At 52.0% G+C, this 17199-nt stretch overlaps 8 protein-coding genes across 8 annotated transcripts; 5 read left to right on the top strand and 3 right to left on the bottom strand.

The window, feature by feature from the left end:
- Positions 1 to 85: 85 nt before the first annotated feature.
- Positions 86 to 1622, bottom strand: aclA (putative ATP citrate lyase subunit (Acl); the record flags this gene model as incomplete). Its single annotated transcript, XM_035501508.1, has 2 exons — positions 86 to 1102; positions 1182 to 1622. 2 exons carry the CDS (start codon positions 1620 to 1622, stop codon positions 86 to 88), a joined length of 1458 nt encoding a protein of 485 aa, XP_035357401.1.
- A 2861-nt stretch (positions 1623 to 4483) lies between these two features.
- AtWU_06398 (putative ATP citrate lyase, subunit 1) lies at positions 4484 to 6669 on the top strand (the record flags this gene model as incomplete). The annotated part of the gene is made up of 5 exons (XM_035501507.1): positions 4484 to 4623; positions 4678 to 4794; positions 4847 to 5036; positions 5090 to 6185; positions 6242 to 6669. 5 exons carry the CDS (start codon positions 4484 to 4486, stop codon positions 6667 to 6669), a joined length of 1971 nt encoding a protein of 656 aa, XP_035357400.1.
- A 639-nt stretch (positions 6670 to 7308) lies between these two features.
- Positions 7309 to 8085, top strand: AtWU_06397 (Rpp14/Pop5 family domain-containing protein; the record flags this gene model as incomplete). Its single annotated transcript, XM_035501506.1, has 2 exons — positions 7309 to 7588; positions 7697 to 8085. 2 exons carry the CDS (start codon positions 7309 to 7311, stop codon positions 8083 to 8085), a joined length of 669 nt encoding a protein of 222 aa, XP_035357399.1.
- Positions 8086 to 8238: 153 nt separating this feature from the next.
- On the bottom strand, positions 8239 to 9425 carry AtWU_06396 (GTPase GPN2; the record flags this gene model as incomplete). The annotated part of the gene is made up of 3 exons (XM_035501505.1): positions 8239 to 8910; positions 8976 to 9076; positions 9137 to 9425. The coding sequence occupies 3 exons, from the start codon at positions 9423 to 9425 to the stop codon at positions 8239 to 8241; spliced, it is 1062 nt and encodes a 353-aa protein (XP_035357398.1).
- Positions 9426 to 9622: 197 nt separating this feature from the next.
- Positions 9623 to 10805, top strand: AtWU_06395 (WD40 repeat domain-containing protein; the record flags this gene model as incomplete). The annotated part of the gene is made up of 3 exons (XM_035501504.1): positions 9623 to 9632; positions 9684 to 9939; positions 10007 to 10805. The coding sequence occupies 3 exons, from the start codon at positions 9623 to 9625 to the stop codon at positions 10803 to 10805; spliced, it is 1065 nt and encodes a 354-aa protein (XP_035357397.1).
- A 237-nt stretch (positions 10806 to 11042) lies between these two features.
- On the bottom strand, positions 11043 to 11946 carry AtWU_06394 (ribose-5-phosphate isomerase RKI1; the record flags this gene model as incomplete). The annotated part of the gene is made up of 2 exons (XM_035501503.1): positions 11043 to 11485; positions 11544 to 11946. The coding sequence occupies 2 exons, from the start codon at positions 11944 to 11946 to the stop codon at positions 11043 to 11045; spliced, it is 846 nt and encodes a 281-aa protein (XP_035357396.1).
- Positions 11947 to 12700: 754 nt separating this feature from the next.
- AtWU_06393 (NEDD8-activating enzyme E1 regulatory subunit) lies at positions 12701 to 14438 on the top strand (the record flags this gene model as incomplete). Its single annotated transcript, XM_035501502.1, has 2 exons — positions 12701 to 13075; positions 13137 to 14438. 2 exons carry the CDS (start codon positions 12701 to 12703, stop codon positions 14436 to 14438), a joined length of 1677 nt encoding a protein of 558 aa, XP_035357395.1.
- A 485-nt stretch (positions 14439 to 14923) lies between these two features.
- AtWU_06392 (MFS transporter) lies at positions 14924 to 16701 on the top strand (the record flags this gene model as incomplete). The annotated part of the gene is made up of 5 exons (XM_035501501.1): positions 14924 to 15043; positions 15122 to 15142; positions 15216 to 15273; positions 15333 to 15392; positions 15455 to 16701. 5 exons carry the CDS (start codon positions 14924 to 14926, stop codon positions 16699 to 16701), a joined length of 1506 nt encoding a protein of 501 aa, XP_035357394.1.
- Positions 16702 to 17199: the final 498 nt, after the last annotated feature.

Here is a 17199-nt window from a genome sequence, read left to right as displayed (position 1 = left end):
CATGCATTGAGAAGAAATGAAAAGGTTTCTCATAGGAAATTAAATTAATTAGAATTCAGTGAAACGTGCCCTGTATTTTCTTTTTTTACGCGGAACCGAACTCCTTGATGTCGGTCTTCTTGCCGAGAAGGGCAAGGGGCACAATACCACTGACGTGCATCTCAGGGCCGTAGACGTGCATGTTGAGGCCAAGCTCCTCACCAACAGCCTTGATGTTCTTAAGACCCTCCTGGTAGTTGGGACCAGCACGACGAACCCAGATCTGGACCTTGTGCTCGTTCAGGACAGGGGCAACCTCACGCAGAGCGCGGATGACACCCTTGAAGGTGGAGGCAACGTTGGTGAAGTTGGCAATACCACCACCGATGAAGAGGACCTTGCCGTCGGGGTGGATGGGAGAGCGCAGCATCAGGTCGAGGATGGTACGGGCGTAGTTGAAGGTCTGGGTCTCGGTGGGAGCACCGGAGTACTCACCGTAGTTGGCGAGCTCGCTGACGAAGCCAGCAGAGGCAATGGCATCAGCGTACACGACGGAGGCACCACCACCAGCAACCAGGGTCCAGACACGGCCGTTGGCGTTGAGGACGGTAAGCTTGAGGGAAGCACCGGTCTTAGCATCCATCTCGGAGATGAACTTCTCCTCCTTGCTCAGCTCACGACCGAAAGGAGCGGGGAACTCCATCGGGGGACCAGCGTCAATGTTGACCTTGTCGCTGGAGGGAAGGGTGGGCAGACCCAGGTTGGCGGGGCTACGAGCAATGGCCCACTTGGTACCGCACTCGAACTCAGCAGTCTGGTCGAGCTTGGCAGCCAGATCGAGGAAGTGAACATCAGCCGAGGTGGCATCAGCGTTGGGGATGACAACCAGAGGGTTGATCTCGAGGTAGGTGAACTGGCAGTCAACGTAGACGGCGTAGAGGCGGGAGATGAAGTCAACGAGGACGTTGTGGACACCCTTGGGCACCTTGCTCAGGAGAGCAGCAGCGATCTCCTCGTTGGAGGGGTACTTCTCCAGGTTGACGGGGATGAGAAGCTTCTCAGCCTTGGCGTCGACATCACCAACGTCGACACCACCCTCGTGGGTGAAAAGGATCCAGTCACCCTAACATGGTGCATTAGCATTGCTACCCCGCAGCGACGGAGGGCGCCGATCAAGCGGCGGAGAAAAAAAACAAACTTACCTCACGCACGGAGTGGATGTTGATGTAGTACTCAGTCTCCTGGGGGTGAGGAACGAAAGGCTCAACGAGGAACTGACGGAGAACGCCGGTGACCGTCTCAACCTGAACGTCCTTGGCAGCACGGGCCTCAATCCATTCCCTGGCCTCGGCCCAGGTCTTGTTCAGGGCCAGAAGGCCACTCTTTCCACGTCTCTTGATCAATTGGTCGGGCTTGGCCACGAACTTGGAACCGGGGGTCAACAGCCAGGGGTAGCGGACCTCAGCCTGGTCGAGGACATCCTTGACGGCAATATCTTCGGGAAAGTAAAGGGAGGCGAGCTTAGGAGGAGGGTTGTGCGTGGAGGACGGAGGGAGGGGAGTAGGCTTGATGAGGGGAGCACGAGTGAGGTGGTAGTTGAGGATGGCCTTGCCATCAGCTTCGAGAATCGACTTGGCGGACATGATGATTGTATAGGTGAAAGAGGAGAGGTATAATTATACTAGATAGACATGTAAGAAGCTGCAGAGCAATGGTTTGGAGGTGGGTAATGAACCCGGAATGGATGAGAGGTATACCTAGAGGAAGATGTATGTAGAGGGAGATAGAGAGAAAGAGGGAGGAGAAAGGAATTGGAGTGTTAATTTTTTGGAAGGTCTGGAAGAAATCACCAACCAAAAGGAGGGAGCAAGAATAAAATGGAGAGTGGAAGTAAAGAGTAAGAGGGGAAGGATGGGAGGAGGGGAGGACGAGGAGGAAAAGAAGAAACAAAGCGGGAAGGAAAAAAAAGAACCTAAACGGAGTATTGCAAGAGAAGCGCGCCGATTAGTCGGTGATGATAAGTGACGGCCGGCGAAAGGAGGGTACTAGGAAGGAAAGAGGGAGGGGGGGAGGGGGGAGGGGAGGAGAAGTTTCGACGAAGCAAATTTTTTGGGGTCCGAAGATGGAGTGAGGATTGGGATGGAATGATCAACTGAAGCCACAGTAAAAACCAAAAACCACCCAAAACCGCCTTGATACAGATGATACAGAGTACGATCAGGGCCGAGCTCGGGCAATACAAGGGGCTTAGCGGGTTGCGATGCTGCAGCCAGCGGACTTTGTTGAGATTCGGTGGAGCCGCCGTAAGAAAAAGCGGGTCGGCCCAAGACCCATCCTGTCAGCCGGGATTGGCGGCGTTGGGGATCCTCGGAAGCCATTCTCGTGAGTATTTGACTCGCAGTATCTGCCCTACGCTGTAGCCTCAATACTGAAGCCCCCCCTACAATCACCAGAATGGCTTGTTCGACTCTTGCGTCTTTTTTTGTTGGGTACTTTGCTTGACGCTCTTCATTTTGTTGACGACACCACCATCATCACCCCCCTGTCCCGAATGGCTGAATGGCTCGTAACCAGGATTTTTTTTACAACCTCCAATAATGCAATGATAGTGGCAGATGTGTTAGCTGGACAACCTAAACATGTCTGATCACATTGAACTAGATAACGTGTCCTGCTCGATGATGTAATGGGGTTTGTGGTTTTCTTACTTCCCCGGCTCACATTTCCCCATACTTTACTTTACTTTACGGGAATGACCACGATTCTTCCCACCAACTAACTAGTAATTTGTTCTGGATAGTTCTGAATTCAGGTACCCCTGCTTGCTATCTACGACTGTAGTAGTGGTAGTAGAGGTAGTATACTAACTGTCATGTATGTATGAGAGGGGATGGTAACATGGCAGCACTACTCTATCTAGTATCTACATACAATATGTTGGAAGCCTAAACCTAAGGTACATACCACAGATTGATGGGAAGGGCGATATACCTACTTGGGTAGGTGCCCGTATGATTCCAGAAGCATACTTTTTCATATTTTCCAAGTAATATTATCCGTAGTATACCGCCGTTTGATCTTTCGGTGAGCGGCCAGCGAAATGGAAAGAAAAACCTCCTTTGAATTTACGGGGCCTCGTGCATACGCATCGGCCCAGTCCCTGGCCGCAATTGGGACCTCCAGTTTGCTGATCCAGCAGACGGATGTAGGATCCACCCGCTTTAGCCCCAACCAGACCACCAGAACCACCTCCCGGTTCGATGTGTACGCAGTATCAATCAGAATGCCCTTGCCCCCGTAATACGGAGAACCGTGGTCTCGGTGTTGCTCAGACGGTCTATTTCGGTTTTTAAACATATACTAAACTGATTCAAGACATTTCTGCATGCTCCGATTCTTGCCTACAACTCTCCTTTTTGGCAGCCAACGGAGTCCTCCGATTAGTTAGCCGAACAGGTGACAGTAGTCACCAAGTTTGTTGTAAACAACTACGGAGTACTCCTTCCGACTCCTCTCCTAGTAGATACAGTAGTAGTATAGTGATCGGTCAATCAATCCCCCACGGAGTTTGTTGGGCATTGGAATCTTTCACTAATCGCTTGATTCACCCGTCTTGTGAGCATAGTACTACTATACTCCGGACTCCGGACTCCGTAAGGATCAATCTTTCACTCTCCATCTCCAATCTCAAAACTATAGACGAGAATCGGCTTCTGACTGCGCAATGTCATTTCGGGTTGCTCGCCACTAGTCCAGTCGAGTGAAACGCACCCCCCATAGCTGCTACTATTCTAGCGAAGTTGACCCATTTGTGATCCATCCTTGTCGAGATTTCCCCAACTGGGTTGTTTCGGACCAAGAGTTGCCTGCGCCAGGATCATTGATACTGTATGGTACCATCGATACGAACCCCATTCATACGCCCATACCAACTCTGTACTATGTACCTGCTCTTTCCTCACTTGGCCCCATAATTTTTCTACCCCCCCATCAAGCTTCCCGATATCGTCCCCTCCTTTAGCTACTTTTTTTTTTGTCCGTTCCATTTTCTTTTTATCTTACATCTTGTTTTTCTCTCATCTCCCGTCTTTTTCCCATCAGTCCACTTCCTTTCTCCTCCTCTTCCTCCTCCCTCCAATTTCTCATTTCTCCATCTGGTTGCCTCGCTCTTCCAGCTTCCTACTCTTTCTTCTCTTCTCCCTCCTTCTCCCTCTACCATCCTAAACCACACTTCCTTTGTGTTCAGGTCGCAGTCTCACGAAGCGGCTTGTCACTACTTCATTTATCTATATCTCCCATACCTACCTAATAATATCCTCCTTTAATCCTTTCTCCTATTCCCAACTCTGTTGACAGGTATGTGGGTTGTTCAATATATTATTATTACCATGGCGGATGCATTTCCCCTCCCACGGATTCTTCCCACTCAGCACCCGCTTTATGAAAACCTTCTTGATCTCTTGACACTGACATCTTGCTCGATCTCACAGAGTATTCAGCCAACATGCCTACCTCTGCTCCCCTCGTCAACACCGCCAATGGCGCCTCCGCCAACGACAACATCACCCGCTTCGACCCCCCCAGCCGTGTGCGCTCTCCCCTCAGCAACGCCCTCTTCCACAACAAGACGAGATGTTTCGTATAGTAAGTCATGGTCTATAGCCGTGCTCAATTGCTCTGGCTGACAACCTGCCACAGTGGTATGCAGCCCCGTGCTGTCCAGGGTATGCTTGACTTCGACTTCATCTGCAAGCGTTCCACTCCCTCCGTCGCCGGTATCATCTACACCTTCGGTGGCCAGTTCGTGAGCAAGATGTACGGCAAACCAGGTCCCATCTCCTGAATTGAGATACTGATGCAATTACAGGTACTGGGGTACCAGCGAGACTCTTCTCCCCGTCTACCAGGATGTCTCCAAGGCCATGGCCAAGCACCCTGACGTTGACACCGTTGTCAACTTCGCCTCTTCCCGTTCCGTCTACAGCTCCACCATGGAGCTCATGGAGTGCCCTCAGATCCGCTCCATTGCCATCATTGCTGAGGGTGTCCCCGAGAGAGTAAGTTTTGCAAATCAGAGACACCATGTTGCTCTCCGCTAACAGCAGACCAGCGCGCTCGTGAGATCATGGTCAAGGCCAAGGAGAAGGGCATCACCATCATCGGACCTGCCACCGTCGGTGGTATCAAGCCCGGTGCCTTCAAGATCGGTAACACTGGTGGTATGATGGACAACATCGTTGCCTCCAAGCTCTACCGCAAGGGTTCCGTCGGTTACGTCTCCAAGTCCGGTGGTATGTCCAACGAACTCAACAACATCATCTCCCAGACCACCGACGGTGTCTACGAGGGTGTTGCCATTGGTGGTGACCGCTACCCCGGTACCACTTTCATCGACCACCTGCTCCGCTACCAGGCTGAGCCTGAGTGCAAGATCCTGGTTCTGCTGGGTGAGGTCGGTGGTGTTGAGGAGTACCGCGTCATCGAGGCCGTCAAGAACGGCACCATCACCAAGCCCATCGTCGCCTGGGCCATCGGTACCTGCGCTAGCATGTTCAAGACCGAGGTTCAGTTCGGTCACGCTGGTGCCTCTGCCAACTCCGACCTCGAGACTGCTGTTGCCAAGAACAAGGCCATGCGTGAGGCCGGTATCTTCGTCCCCGAGACCTTCGAGGACCTTCCCCAGACCCTCAAGGAGGTCTACGATGACCAGGTCAAGAAGGGTATCGTCAAGCCCCAGCCTGAGCCTGTCGTCCCTAAGATCCCCATCGACTACTCCTGGGCTCAGGAGCTGGGTCTCGTCCGTAAGCCCGCTGCTTTCATCTCCACCATCTCCGACGACCGTGGCCAGGAGCTCCTCTACGCCGGTATGCCCATCTCTGATGTCTTCCGTGAGGACATTGGTATCGGTGGTGTTATGTCTCTTCTGTGGTTCCGCCGCCGCCTCCCTGCCTACGCCAGCAAGTTCCTTGAGATGGTTCTCATGCTTACTGCTGACCACGGTCCTGCCGTGTCTGGTGCCATGAACACCATCATCACCACTCGTGCCGGCAAGGACTTGATCAGCGCTCTCGTCTCTGGTCTCCTGACCATTGGTTCTCGTTTCGGTGGTGCCCTGGACGGCGCTGCTGAGGAGTTCACCAAGGCCTTCGACAAGGGCATGAGCCCCCGTGACTTCGTTGACACCATGCGCAAGGAGAACAAGCTGAGTAAGTGAACCTTCATTGTACCTGTAATGTCGAACAGCCTCGCTAACTATGCACAGTCCCCGGTATTGGTCACCGTGTCAAGTCCCGCAACAACCCCGATCTCCGTGTCGAGCTCGTCAAGGAGTTCGCCAAGAAGCACTTCCCCAGCACCAAGCTGCTCGACTACGCCATTGCCGTCGAGACTGTCACCACCTCCAAGAAGGACAACCTCATCCTCAACGTCGACGGTTGCGTTGCTGTCTGCTTCGTTGACCTGATGCGCAACTGCGGTGCCTTCTCTTCCGAGGAGGTTGAGGACTACATGAAGATGGGTGTCCTCAACGGTCTCTTCGTCCTTGGTCGTTCCATTGGTCTCATTGCCCACTACCTCGACCAGAAGAGACTCCGCACTGGTCTGTACAGACACCCCTGGGATGACATCACCTACCTTCTCCCCGCCCTCCAGAAGGGTGGCTCCGAGGGCCGTGTCGAGGTCAGCGTTTAATTTTCTACTTAATACATTTACATCTCATGGATTAGTCATAAAATCCGTCATTGTTGACGTCGGAGTTGTGATGGCCTGTTTTTCTTTCACCCATGTTTCTTTCTGCATCGGTTTGGTTCGCTTCATATCTCATCTATTTCAACTTACAATCTGTAGTGGCACATGTGGCATGACTCGCTGTTAAAGGTTGATGAATATCACGCAACGATTAAAGAAATGTGCATTCTATTATAATCGTAGATCAACGTAGATGTATTGCTGTAGTGGACTTTTTATGCATGATTAGTTGATCTGCGGTTCCCAAAGTATGTTTCTTCATCCGAGTAGGCGGTATATCCAGCGCAGGCCCACATGCGGCAGAAAAACGGCCTCTGCCCGCGCCGATCTGCTCGATATAACTACCATCTTCCAGCTTTCAAACATAATCAATCGACGTCAAACTTCCCATTCAGACCACGGCCCAATTGTCGATAATACCACACGCGCACTCTACTAGGAGCTGGCGCGCAAAAAATCTCACCCCAGAAATCATCCCGCGAATCAACTTCTACCAAAAACCAACCATCAACCTCCCATCACTACAACACAACCACCTCGAACTTTCCTCCATATCTCCAAATACCACCAAAATACTAAACAATGGTCCGCCTCAAACACCGCTACATCCTCCTCGATATCCTCTATCCCGATCCCTCAACATGGCCCGCAGCTACCTCCCGCACCAAGAACAACAACAACAACAACAACAACAACCCCCAATCCAAATCTAAATCGCAAGCACAGCTACAAATCCACTCGCCCACATCCGACGCCCTAACACCCGGTCTACTAGCAAAGATGGTGCGAGAGGAAGTCTCCCTCATGTTTGGCGATTACGGTGTTGGTAGATTAGGTGGTGCTGGCGCGGGGGGTATTAGTGGTATGTTTGTTTCCTTCCCCTGCCTTCATCTTTGATTTGATTTGTTTTCTATTTGCTATGTGTTGTGATAGTGAGACTGATGGTTCGGTTAACTGGTTGGGTGTACAGTGAAATATCTCTCCCCCGCTACTTCGACGGCGATTATTCGGTGTCCTCGCGCGTCGTTCAGGCTTGTCTGGACGGCGTTGACTTGCATGTCGCAGGTCCCTGGGTTTAGTGACCCTGGGTCGAAGAGGTCGAGTTCCACCAGGGCTTGTGTGTTTCGGGTTATTAGGGTGTCGGGGACGATGCGCAAGGCTGAGGAGGAGGCGATTCGTAGGGCCAGGAGGGAGATTGTGAGGTTGAGGGAGGCGGAGGAGAGTGGGGTTTTGGAGGGGTTGTTGGGTGGATTGGTTGATGTGGGTGGGGAGGTGAGTACGCCGGGTACTGGGGGGGAGGGGGATGTGGATTTGGGTGTGGATGTGGATGTGGTGATGGAGAGTGAGGATGATGATTGATGATGGGCTGATGTGTATGGGAGTTATGTTTCAGGATGGGGCATGGGACTAGGTGCTGGGAGTTTGGTCTTGATCGTTTTCATTAGAGATACCCTATATTATACAGTGTGTGTGTGGATGGAATATAGATGCTGGGATAGATTCCATGTCATGTCATGATTTTCGTATAACCTTCACGCCGCCATCTGGTATCGACCCCCTGCCCAGATCGTCGTATTCGTCGTCATCGTCGAAATTCATATTGGGTTGCTTTGCTGATGCTTCTTCGGCTGCCTTTTCGTTGGCTTTCGCCTCCTCCTCCAGCTGCTTCAGCTCATGTTCGTCATACGTGTCTTTCGCGTCGAGCCACCGCTCTTGCACGTCTCGGATGTCCATCTGTCCCAGGCCTTCTCGGACAGCAACCTGCCAGATGGAGTCATTGGCACCCTCGGCGGGTCCGAAGACGTAGCCACTGGCACGGTCGATAACGTGCAGTAAATTCATCATGCTCTTCTTGTCCTCTACGGCTAGCGTCTCGAAGCTCACTAGTCCGAATTCCTCCACAAGGTCGATGATCGCGTTATTGAGCGGTCCGAACTTTTCGTGTGATAGCCGTGACGACTCGGCTTCGAGGTGCGGTAGGAGGTAGCTGAGATCTTGCACTTCTGTATAGTAGTCAAGGTTGAATGGCAGCTGGGAATAGTTCGATAGGTTGTCGATCTTGGTGAGGACGTTCAGGTGAGGTAGATCCATTTGGAGCATGGCGCGGAGGGAGAGGAGAAGGGCGGATATGTACATCGACGGTAGAGTGAGGTTGTAGGAGTCAATGAGATGGACCACGATAAGCTGCGCAACGTCCGTTAGTTAGTATCGCATAACATGTAACTCCGGATGAAACCGGGAGGACGTACTCTGTAGCCCATCTTCTGCAATTTGAAGAATATGTTCCGGAGGGAAGAGTGGTGTGTGAACAGTTCAACTTGGCCCGGGCAGTCGAACAAGACGTAGTCCTCTATTGTATATAAGCATTAGCGTTTGTTCCTGTAACATCTTCACGGCAGAATGCGCATACCTCCGAGATCCTTCAGTCCCTCCTCAAGCCAGTCAAAGTTCTCCTCTAATTCCTCCAGCGCATACAAAATACCCCCGTTAGGTCCCAACTGATCCTCACTCATGATCTCCTCTAACGTGACAAGGTCGCGAACGTCCAGCGCGCACGGATATGATGTTTTATCATTTGCGGGGTCCAGATTCACAATGGAGCATTTGCGACCAATAGCTCCGAGGAACTGGTGCATGCCATTGCAGTAGGTTGACTTCCCGGCACCCGGGGGACCTATCACAAGTTGTGCGAACGGCATGATGAAGATCTGCGCACAAGAATGTGTTCGATCCAGAGAATGTCCGACGTCAATGCAATCAATCGATGATGATGGCGGGGAGAATATTCCAGGGCGGTGGCGGATGGCAGAAAATGGTCTGAAGGTGAAGCTTCCATGACGACGGGCCGATCAACAACGATATACAATTGGGCTCGTTGAAGGTTCAAGCAAAGAATATGGCGTCAAGTAAGTCGCGAATCTTATCCGTGGCAATCTTCATCCACTGACAGGTACCAGATCAATTCTCTGTCGCGTCCCCGCCGACGGATGCTATCTCCGCCTTGAAGTTCTCGCCCGACCCCGACTCCACGCGAATCGTCGTTTCTTCATGGGATAAGAACGTGTATCTGTACGACCTGCGCGACGAGAATGGCGCCGTCGGAGAAGGAAAGCTGTTACAGAAGTTCGAGCATCGTGCTCCGGTGTTGGATGTGTGTTTCGGCGCAACCGAGGATGAGATCTACACGGCTGGTTTGGACTGGGACGTCAAGAAGTGAGTTCACGTCACCTCCATTAGCAACTGGCGCATCCTCAATCCATTCCCTGCTGACACCAAACAGAATCGATGTAGCATCCTCCACCCAGACCGTCCTCAGCAGCCACGAGGCCGGCGTGCGCAGCGTCGTTTTCAGCAAGGAACACAACCTAGTAATATCCGCATCCTGGGACTCCACGTTGCATGTGCACCCGACGAACGATCCCGCCACAGCCCCCGCTATCATTCCCCTCCCCTCGAAGCCCTTCTCCATGTCTCTTACCGCTACGAAGCTCGTCGTCGCTATGGCTTCTCGCGCCCTACACATCTACGATCTGAAAGCATTGGCCATGCTCACCGCTCAGTCGGAGGGTACGGGCCCCAACAAGATTGAAATCGAGCCCTGGCAGCGAAGGGAGAGCAGCTTGAAGTTCATGACTCGCTCGGTGGCGTGCATGCCTGACGATGCAGGATACGCGTCATCCAGTATTGAGGGCCGTGTTGCGGTCGAATGGTTCGATCCGTCTGCTGAATCGCAGGCCCGCAAATATGCCTTCAAGTGTCACAGACAGACGGCAGATGATGTCGACGTTGTCTACCCTGTCAATGCGCTGGCGTTCCACCCGGTCCATGGTACGTTTGCTTCTGGCGGTGGTGATGGAGTGGTCGCGCTTTGGGATGGTATCGCGAAGAGGAGAATCCGACAGTACCAGAAGTACCCGTCGAGTGTGGCTGCCGTGGACTTCAGCGGTAATGGAAAGTACCTGGCGATTGCGATTAGTCCGGGCTTCGAGGATGGGAAAGATGATGTTGTCGAAGGGACGGTTAAGATCTTTGTACGTGAGCTTGGAGAGACGGAAGCGAAGGGGAAGGGCGCCAAATAAGCTTGAGTATATTGTCGCCTTATGAAACTAACTTACTTTGTCTTGATGACCGGCGTGCGGAGACTGGTGTTCTTGTTCTTACTTTTGGTTCATTGATATCACAGTTACGAGGCACCAGGTTATAGAAAGCGTAAAATAGTCCGATTCGTGCTAACAGTCTACATGGTATCATTTGTACTTGTACTTTTTCTTCTAATCTCTTGACGTATCGTATATGGCGTTAGGGAGCAGTCCCAATTAAGCAGCGGCCTTTCTGACGGACACCGAGCCGTCAGGCATACCGAAGTAGGCAGCAATAGGCTTCTGGCCTCCGACACCACCGAGCGCCTGCGCCTGAGGGCCCGTCACGCCAGAGAAGATACCCACGTCGAGAACACCGGGAATCTGCTTGATGGCCTGAGAGAGGGCGTGGACCTCCCACACGCCATCCTTGCCACTGCCGTCCTTTCCAGCAGCCACGTCTGCCTGGGTCAGCAGAGTCTTGAAGGGAGCGTCGATAATGTAGAAGGCCTGGTCGGTCTTCAAGGGGCCTTGCTTGGCATCGGAGTTCAAGCGGATAGCGGGGTCAATGCTGCCAATTTCCTTGAGAGCACCGAGAACGCGACGGGCCGCGATAGGAGCGACTTCGATGGGGATGTACTTCCAGCCAGTGAGCAGGCGGGATTGGAGCTTGCGGGAGTCTATCATAGGGAAGTTAGTGCGCATGATCTCTATAAAAATTGCCGGTATATGTCGGACTAGCAAGTCGTAAGGCATACGCACCAGCCACACAGATGAACTCCTTGGCCTGAAGAGCCACAATCTTCTCCTGGAAGAGACAAGCACCACCACCCTTGATCAGGTTCAGCTCATCGTCAACCTCATCGGCACCATCGAAGGCAACATCCAGAACCGTGCCTTCGGGGAGGGCATCAAAGTCCACCGCGGTCAGACCAGCGCTGACAATCAGCTGCTTGGACTGGAAGCCGGTGGGGACATATTTGGTGGCGGAGGTGTCTATTCCGGACTCCTTGATGGCCTCGACTACATAGACAATGGTCGAACCACTGCCAATGCCGACGTATTTGGCGTCCTTGGGGTAGTGGTTCTCAACGGCAGCCTTACCGGCAGCGCGCTTTGCGGCTTCGACGACGCTGGCCATGGTGGAATGACGGCGGAAGGTAGCGTTGGGAATGGAGAAGAGGGGCACAACGGGAGGAGACGAGCGATCTGGTCGTAAGCAGAGACGAACACGAGAATAAATAGAAGATGAGGGGGAACTGCCGAGCCCGGGTCTGTTGTTTAAGATTAGTAGGCGGACTATTCCGGGGACAAGAAACCCTCGAATCGAGCCCCTGCAAATTCGGGGAGGAACCGTCAAATGTAGTGGATGCCCGCGGTGGGGGGAGATGCGACAAGCCCAGGGAAGGTTTTCCAGCAAAAGGATTGGACCACTTACAGGGATGACAGACAGCCACGCGGAAGTACGAATCTCATGGCATAGCAATTGAGATCTTGACGGCTTATATCATCCGCTTACCTTACAGAGTAGATCCGTCTGATAAATGCAGCGAGTGACAGATTGTTGTTCGGCGTCTTTTCCTCCGGCGGGGTTGTGTCGTCATAGTATTGGCAGCCTCAGGCATACAGGCAGCAAGGCCACAAGCAGCTCTGGTGGGTCCGTGCATCGCATCGATCATGTGACTACAGCCAACATATGGATTCCATCGCTCTTACTTGATCGGAATATCAATACCTCAACAAGTCGTCGGTCCATTCGGGTGCTTGTGATCGTGTTGCTCCATCTTCTTACAACCAGGGATTGTCACTGGAACATTATTCCAGCTTGTTGATCCCCCTCCTTTCGACCTAACTCGTCTTTGTCTATCTCCGTCTCTTCTCCGCTTTAGCCCCTCATGGCAGAGGCCTTCCCGAGTGCTTTGGTTGGACCGTCCTCGAAAGAGAGGAAATATGATCGCCAATTGCGCTTGTGGGCAGCAAGTGGACAGCAAGCTCTAGAAGAGTCCCGCGTGCTTCTCGTCAACTCTGACGAACCCTGGGGCAAGCACAACACGGGTGTATCCGGTGTAGTCGGCGTGGAAACCCTTAAGAACCTTGTACTTCCTGGGGTCGGAGGTTTCACGATTGTGGACCCTGCAGTTGTCACCGAGCCGGACCTCGGGGTCAACTTTTTCTTGGAAGAAGAGAGCTTGGGCAAGTCCCGAGCCGAGGAGACCTGTCGATTGCTACGAGAACTAAACCCGGACGTAGATGGAAGCTTCTATACTAAGGTGACTTCATCCACCCCAACTGCTCGATCCTGTTGCAGAGCTAACGAAGACTGAGCACAAGTCAATCTCAGAACTGCTGAAGGACCCTGAGTTTCTTCCGCAGCACAAGCTGGTCTTGGTGTCTGGACCGGTAAAACGCCCTTCTTTGGAGGCCATTTGCAAGGCTGCTAAAGAGTTTGGCATCCCAGTAATCTACACACGCTCGGTTGGATTCTATTCCACCTTCTCTATCCAGCTCCCGGCCGCATTCCCTATAGTAGAGACACATCCAGATCCTGAAAGCACACAGGATCTCCGTCTCCTAAACCCGTGGCCTGAGTTGGCAGCGGCCGGTGCTAGCATTCGCAACCTGGACAGCCTGGATGATCACCAGCATGGCCATGTCCCGTACATTCTGCTTCTTCTGCATCACCTAGAACAGTGGAAAGAAGCGCACGATGGCCAGGTGCCATCGAACTACAAAGAAAAATCAGAATTCAGGGAACTGGTGCGGTCGAGTGCAAGAACAAGCAACCCCGAAGGTGGAGAGGAGAACTATGATGAGGCTGTTGCCGCAGTTTTGAAGACCTTGAACCCATTCAGCTTACGCAGTTCCCTTCGTGAGATCTTCGAGATGGAAGAATGCAAGCACCCAGCCCCGGACTCGGCCAACTTCTGGATTATCGCGGCGGCCATCCGTGAATACTACCAGAGACACAGTGTACTTCCTTTACCGGGCTCTCTACCCGACATGAAGGCTCAATCAGCCGACTATGTTTCTCTTCAGAACATCTACAAGTCAAAGGCTCGCAAGGACATAGAAGAAGTTACTCAGATCGTCCGAAGCCTTGAAGCACAGCTTGGACCACGCCCGGCCCCAGCTTCGGACAAGGATATTGAGGTCTTCTGCAAGAATGCGGCTCACATCAAGGTTATCCATGGCCGCGATATTCCGATAGTGGATGGGGAGGCAACTACTTTAAAGGCGATTCGGAACAACATTGATATTCCAGACTCCCTTGTGCCGACCTTCCTTGCCTTCCAGGCCCTGGATGACATAATCACCGACATCCAAGCGGGCAAGATATCAGAGGAGGCCTTGGATGATGAGAAAGTGTGGGACTCTGCAATAGACCGCATCCTTGGTGCGCTTCAACCTGAAGGTGCATCCACTATTGAGGACGGAGACGCGAGGGAGCGAATTTCACAAGCGGCACAGGAGCTACGGAGGACGCAAGGCGGTGAACTACACAACATCTCCTCGCTCACCGGAGGACTAGTCGCGCAGGAGGCGCTCAAAGTAATTACCAGGCAGTATGTGCCCTTGGATAACACTTGCATTTTTGACGGGGTGCGCAGCCGCAGCGAGATGTACAAGCTATGAAGACGGTGGCGAATATGAAACCTGCAGTAGCCCCCATAAGGCAGCATTATGCCATGAGTCACGAAAATCAATACGCCACTTCACAATTGGTCAACCATTATTACTTCATATTCTGACCATTCGTATTCGTAATAACATGTAGATATTTCATCCCGTCCCGCTGGTGAGTCTGTGACCCATCGATAAGACTGGGCTCGGGTCCCGCGGGCGCCGAGCAGATCGCATAGCAACAGGATTTGACCCTGATCGGCCACTCCCTCGTACACGTATAACTAGACCTTCACTCCTGACACAAAGTAAATCTCATTTAGTTAATCTACTGGTATTAAGTAATCTTCCTGATCTACATTACACTAAAACATTCCGTTAAAAGTCACACAACCCACCTAAGCATTGCAGAAAGTCAGTCGGTCCCGATGTTGCGGAACGACCCAGTCCCATTCAAGCAGTTCTAGTACATACATACATACATACAGCCTTATAACATGACCTGGAATCTGCGTGGCTTAGTGCCAGGGCAGAATGACACCAAGCCACCGGTATTCTTGAAGTGGAGGTCATCTAATGCGTTTATTATCTTCGTGGTGGTTTTTGCTGTCTTCACGGTATGCTTTGCTTTGCTTTTCTTTACTTAATTTGGCTTGGACCCTTGACCCACGTGCTAACTATCGGATGTTGGATAGGATGTTTTACTTTATGGACTGGTATGTTGCTTGAGTGTACCATTGTATTCATTTATATCTGGGTTTAGATTACTGATGTTGAAGTCAATCGTAGATTGTTCCCGTGGCTCCTACCGCTTTACATGAGAGGGTTGGGATGTCTGTTGATCAGGGTGAGTTAACCAGTTCTGTTCTATAGATGGTGAGTTGATGCTGACTATAAACTGGGTAGAACAATCATGGACGTCTATCTTGTTAGCATTGTATGGCGCAGCGCTATTAGCAGCATCGCGTAAGTATCACCCTTGCAGTATCGTTTCAACGGATGTTCAAGCTAATTGACTGTGATACCAGCCGTTGCGGGCTACATCGCCGACCGCTTTGAGTCTCGATGGTGGCCACTCATTGTCGGATTGCTGGCACTAGGCGCTTCCACGGCTCTACTCTGTGTAGGGACTCACCTTAGTCTCTGGATCATTGGCCGTATCTTCCAGGGCGCATCCGCAGCGGTTGTATGGACGGTCGGAGCCGCGTTGCTGGTCGACACGGTGGGAAAAGATGGCCTTGGGCAGGCAATGGGCTATATCGGCATGGGTATGACCTTTGGAATCATGGGTGGGCCACTCCTTGGTGGTGTCATCTATGCCCGTGGCGGATACTATGCCGTCTTTGCTCTGGCATTTGCTCTCGTCGGTGTGGATATTGTTTTGCGGTTGGTCATGATCGAGAAGAAGCATGCCGTGAAGTGGTTGCAACAGGAGAAGGAACAAGGTCCGGATATTTCGCCGTCTGAAACCACGGAGAAGTGCTCTGATGCGGAAGATGTTACTGATCGATTGTCCGCTGGTGCATCTGATGATAAGTCCAAGGAACCGGTTGCAATCGGACAGCAGGCTGCTGAAAGTATTGGACATGCGAGTCCCAAGAAGACTAGAAGCGCTGTTCTTACTCTTCTCGCTTCAGAGCGCATGATAGTCACCATCTGGGCGTACTTCATCGTCTCCGTGGTCCTGACTTCATTTGACAGCGTCCTTCCTCTCTTCGTCGAGGACACTTTTGGCTGGGACCAGACAGGTCAGGGGCTCATATTCGTGCCCTTGTCCGTCCCTCATATTTCGGATCCGTTCTTCGGCTGGATCAACGACAAGTTTGTGAATGCACGACGCTATATGGCGGCAGGAGCATTGTTCTCCACCATACCCTTCATGGTGCTGCTCCGTCTTGTCACGCACGATTCCATGGGCCAGAAGGTGTTGTTATGCGCATTGTTGGTCCTCATCGGCTTTTGTATAGCCTCATTGATGCCTCCCCTGTTGGTTGAGGCGTCATACATTGTGGAGGAAAAGGAAGCACAGGACCCGAATATCTTCGGTAAGGGTGGTGCCATGGCTTTGTCATATGGCATCCTCAATTCCGCGTATGCTGCTGGAACCATTGTTGGTCCGTTCTTTGCGGGCTTTATCCGGGAAAATGCGGGCTGGAAGACCATGACGTGGGCTTTGGCCTTGCTGACTGGTGTATCTGGTGTGCCTATTCTGTTGTTCTTGGGAGGGTTTCTGTTCAGGAAGAAGCGAAGTGAAACGGCTGAATCGGAAGAGTGATTGACCATGAAGAAGGGGAAAAGAAAGAAATGGGGTTAAGCGGTTTAGCATAAAATGGTGTATATACATAGTGGTAATGTCTGGTAAAATAGTCTCGCCTCAATAGATATGAACTTACTTGACTCTTCATGCAAACAAGCATATCGAGGATTGTAATGACTGGGTTGAAGGATAGACAATTTTGGGTGTTGTTGTTCTGAGTGGAAGACAAGGAACAACAGCCCGGTTTCAACTGCCCATTTCTGAGAATCAGGCCAGTGGCACTAAGTAGTGAAACGGCAAGAAAACCATTCCCGCCTCCGTCCGTGTCTTCGAACCGAGCCCAGCCAGGAACCAAAAAGATCGACCAAAAGCAGAAAAGAAAGACCCAACTTTGTGCAGCGGGTGGATCTCCCCGCAACAGCCCCACCTCATGACGGATTGGGGGGCGACGGCCAGCCCCAAGTTGCCCTCAATCCAGCCAGTCACCCAGCCAGACAGCTCGGATATCGGCATTTC

This window comes from Aspergillus tubingensis (genome assembly GCF_013340325.1).
Source record: "Aspergillus tubingensis WU-2223L DNA, scaffold_8, whole genome shotgun sequence".
NCBI lineage: Eukaryota > Fungi > Ascomycota > Eurotiomycetes > Eurotiales > Aspergillaceae > Aspergillus > Aspergillus tubingensis.
The sequence above is the reverse complement of the archived record's forward strand: the minus strand, read 5'-3'. Positions and strand labels throughout refer to the sequence as shown.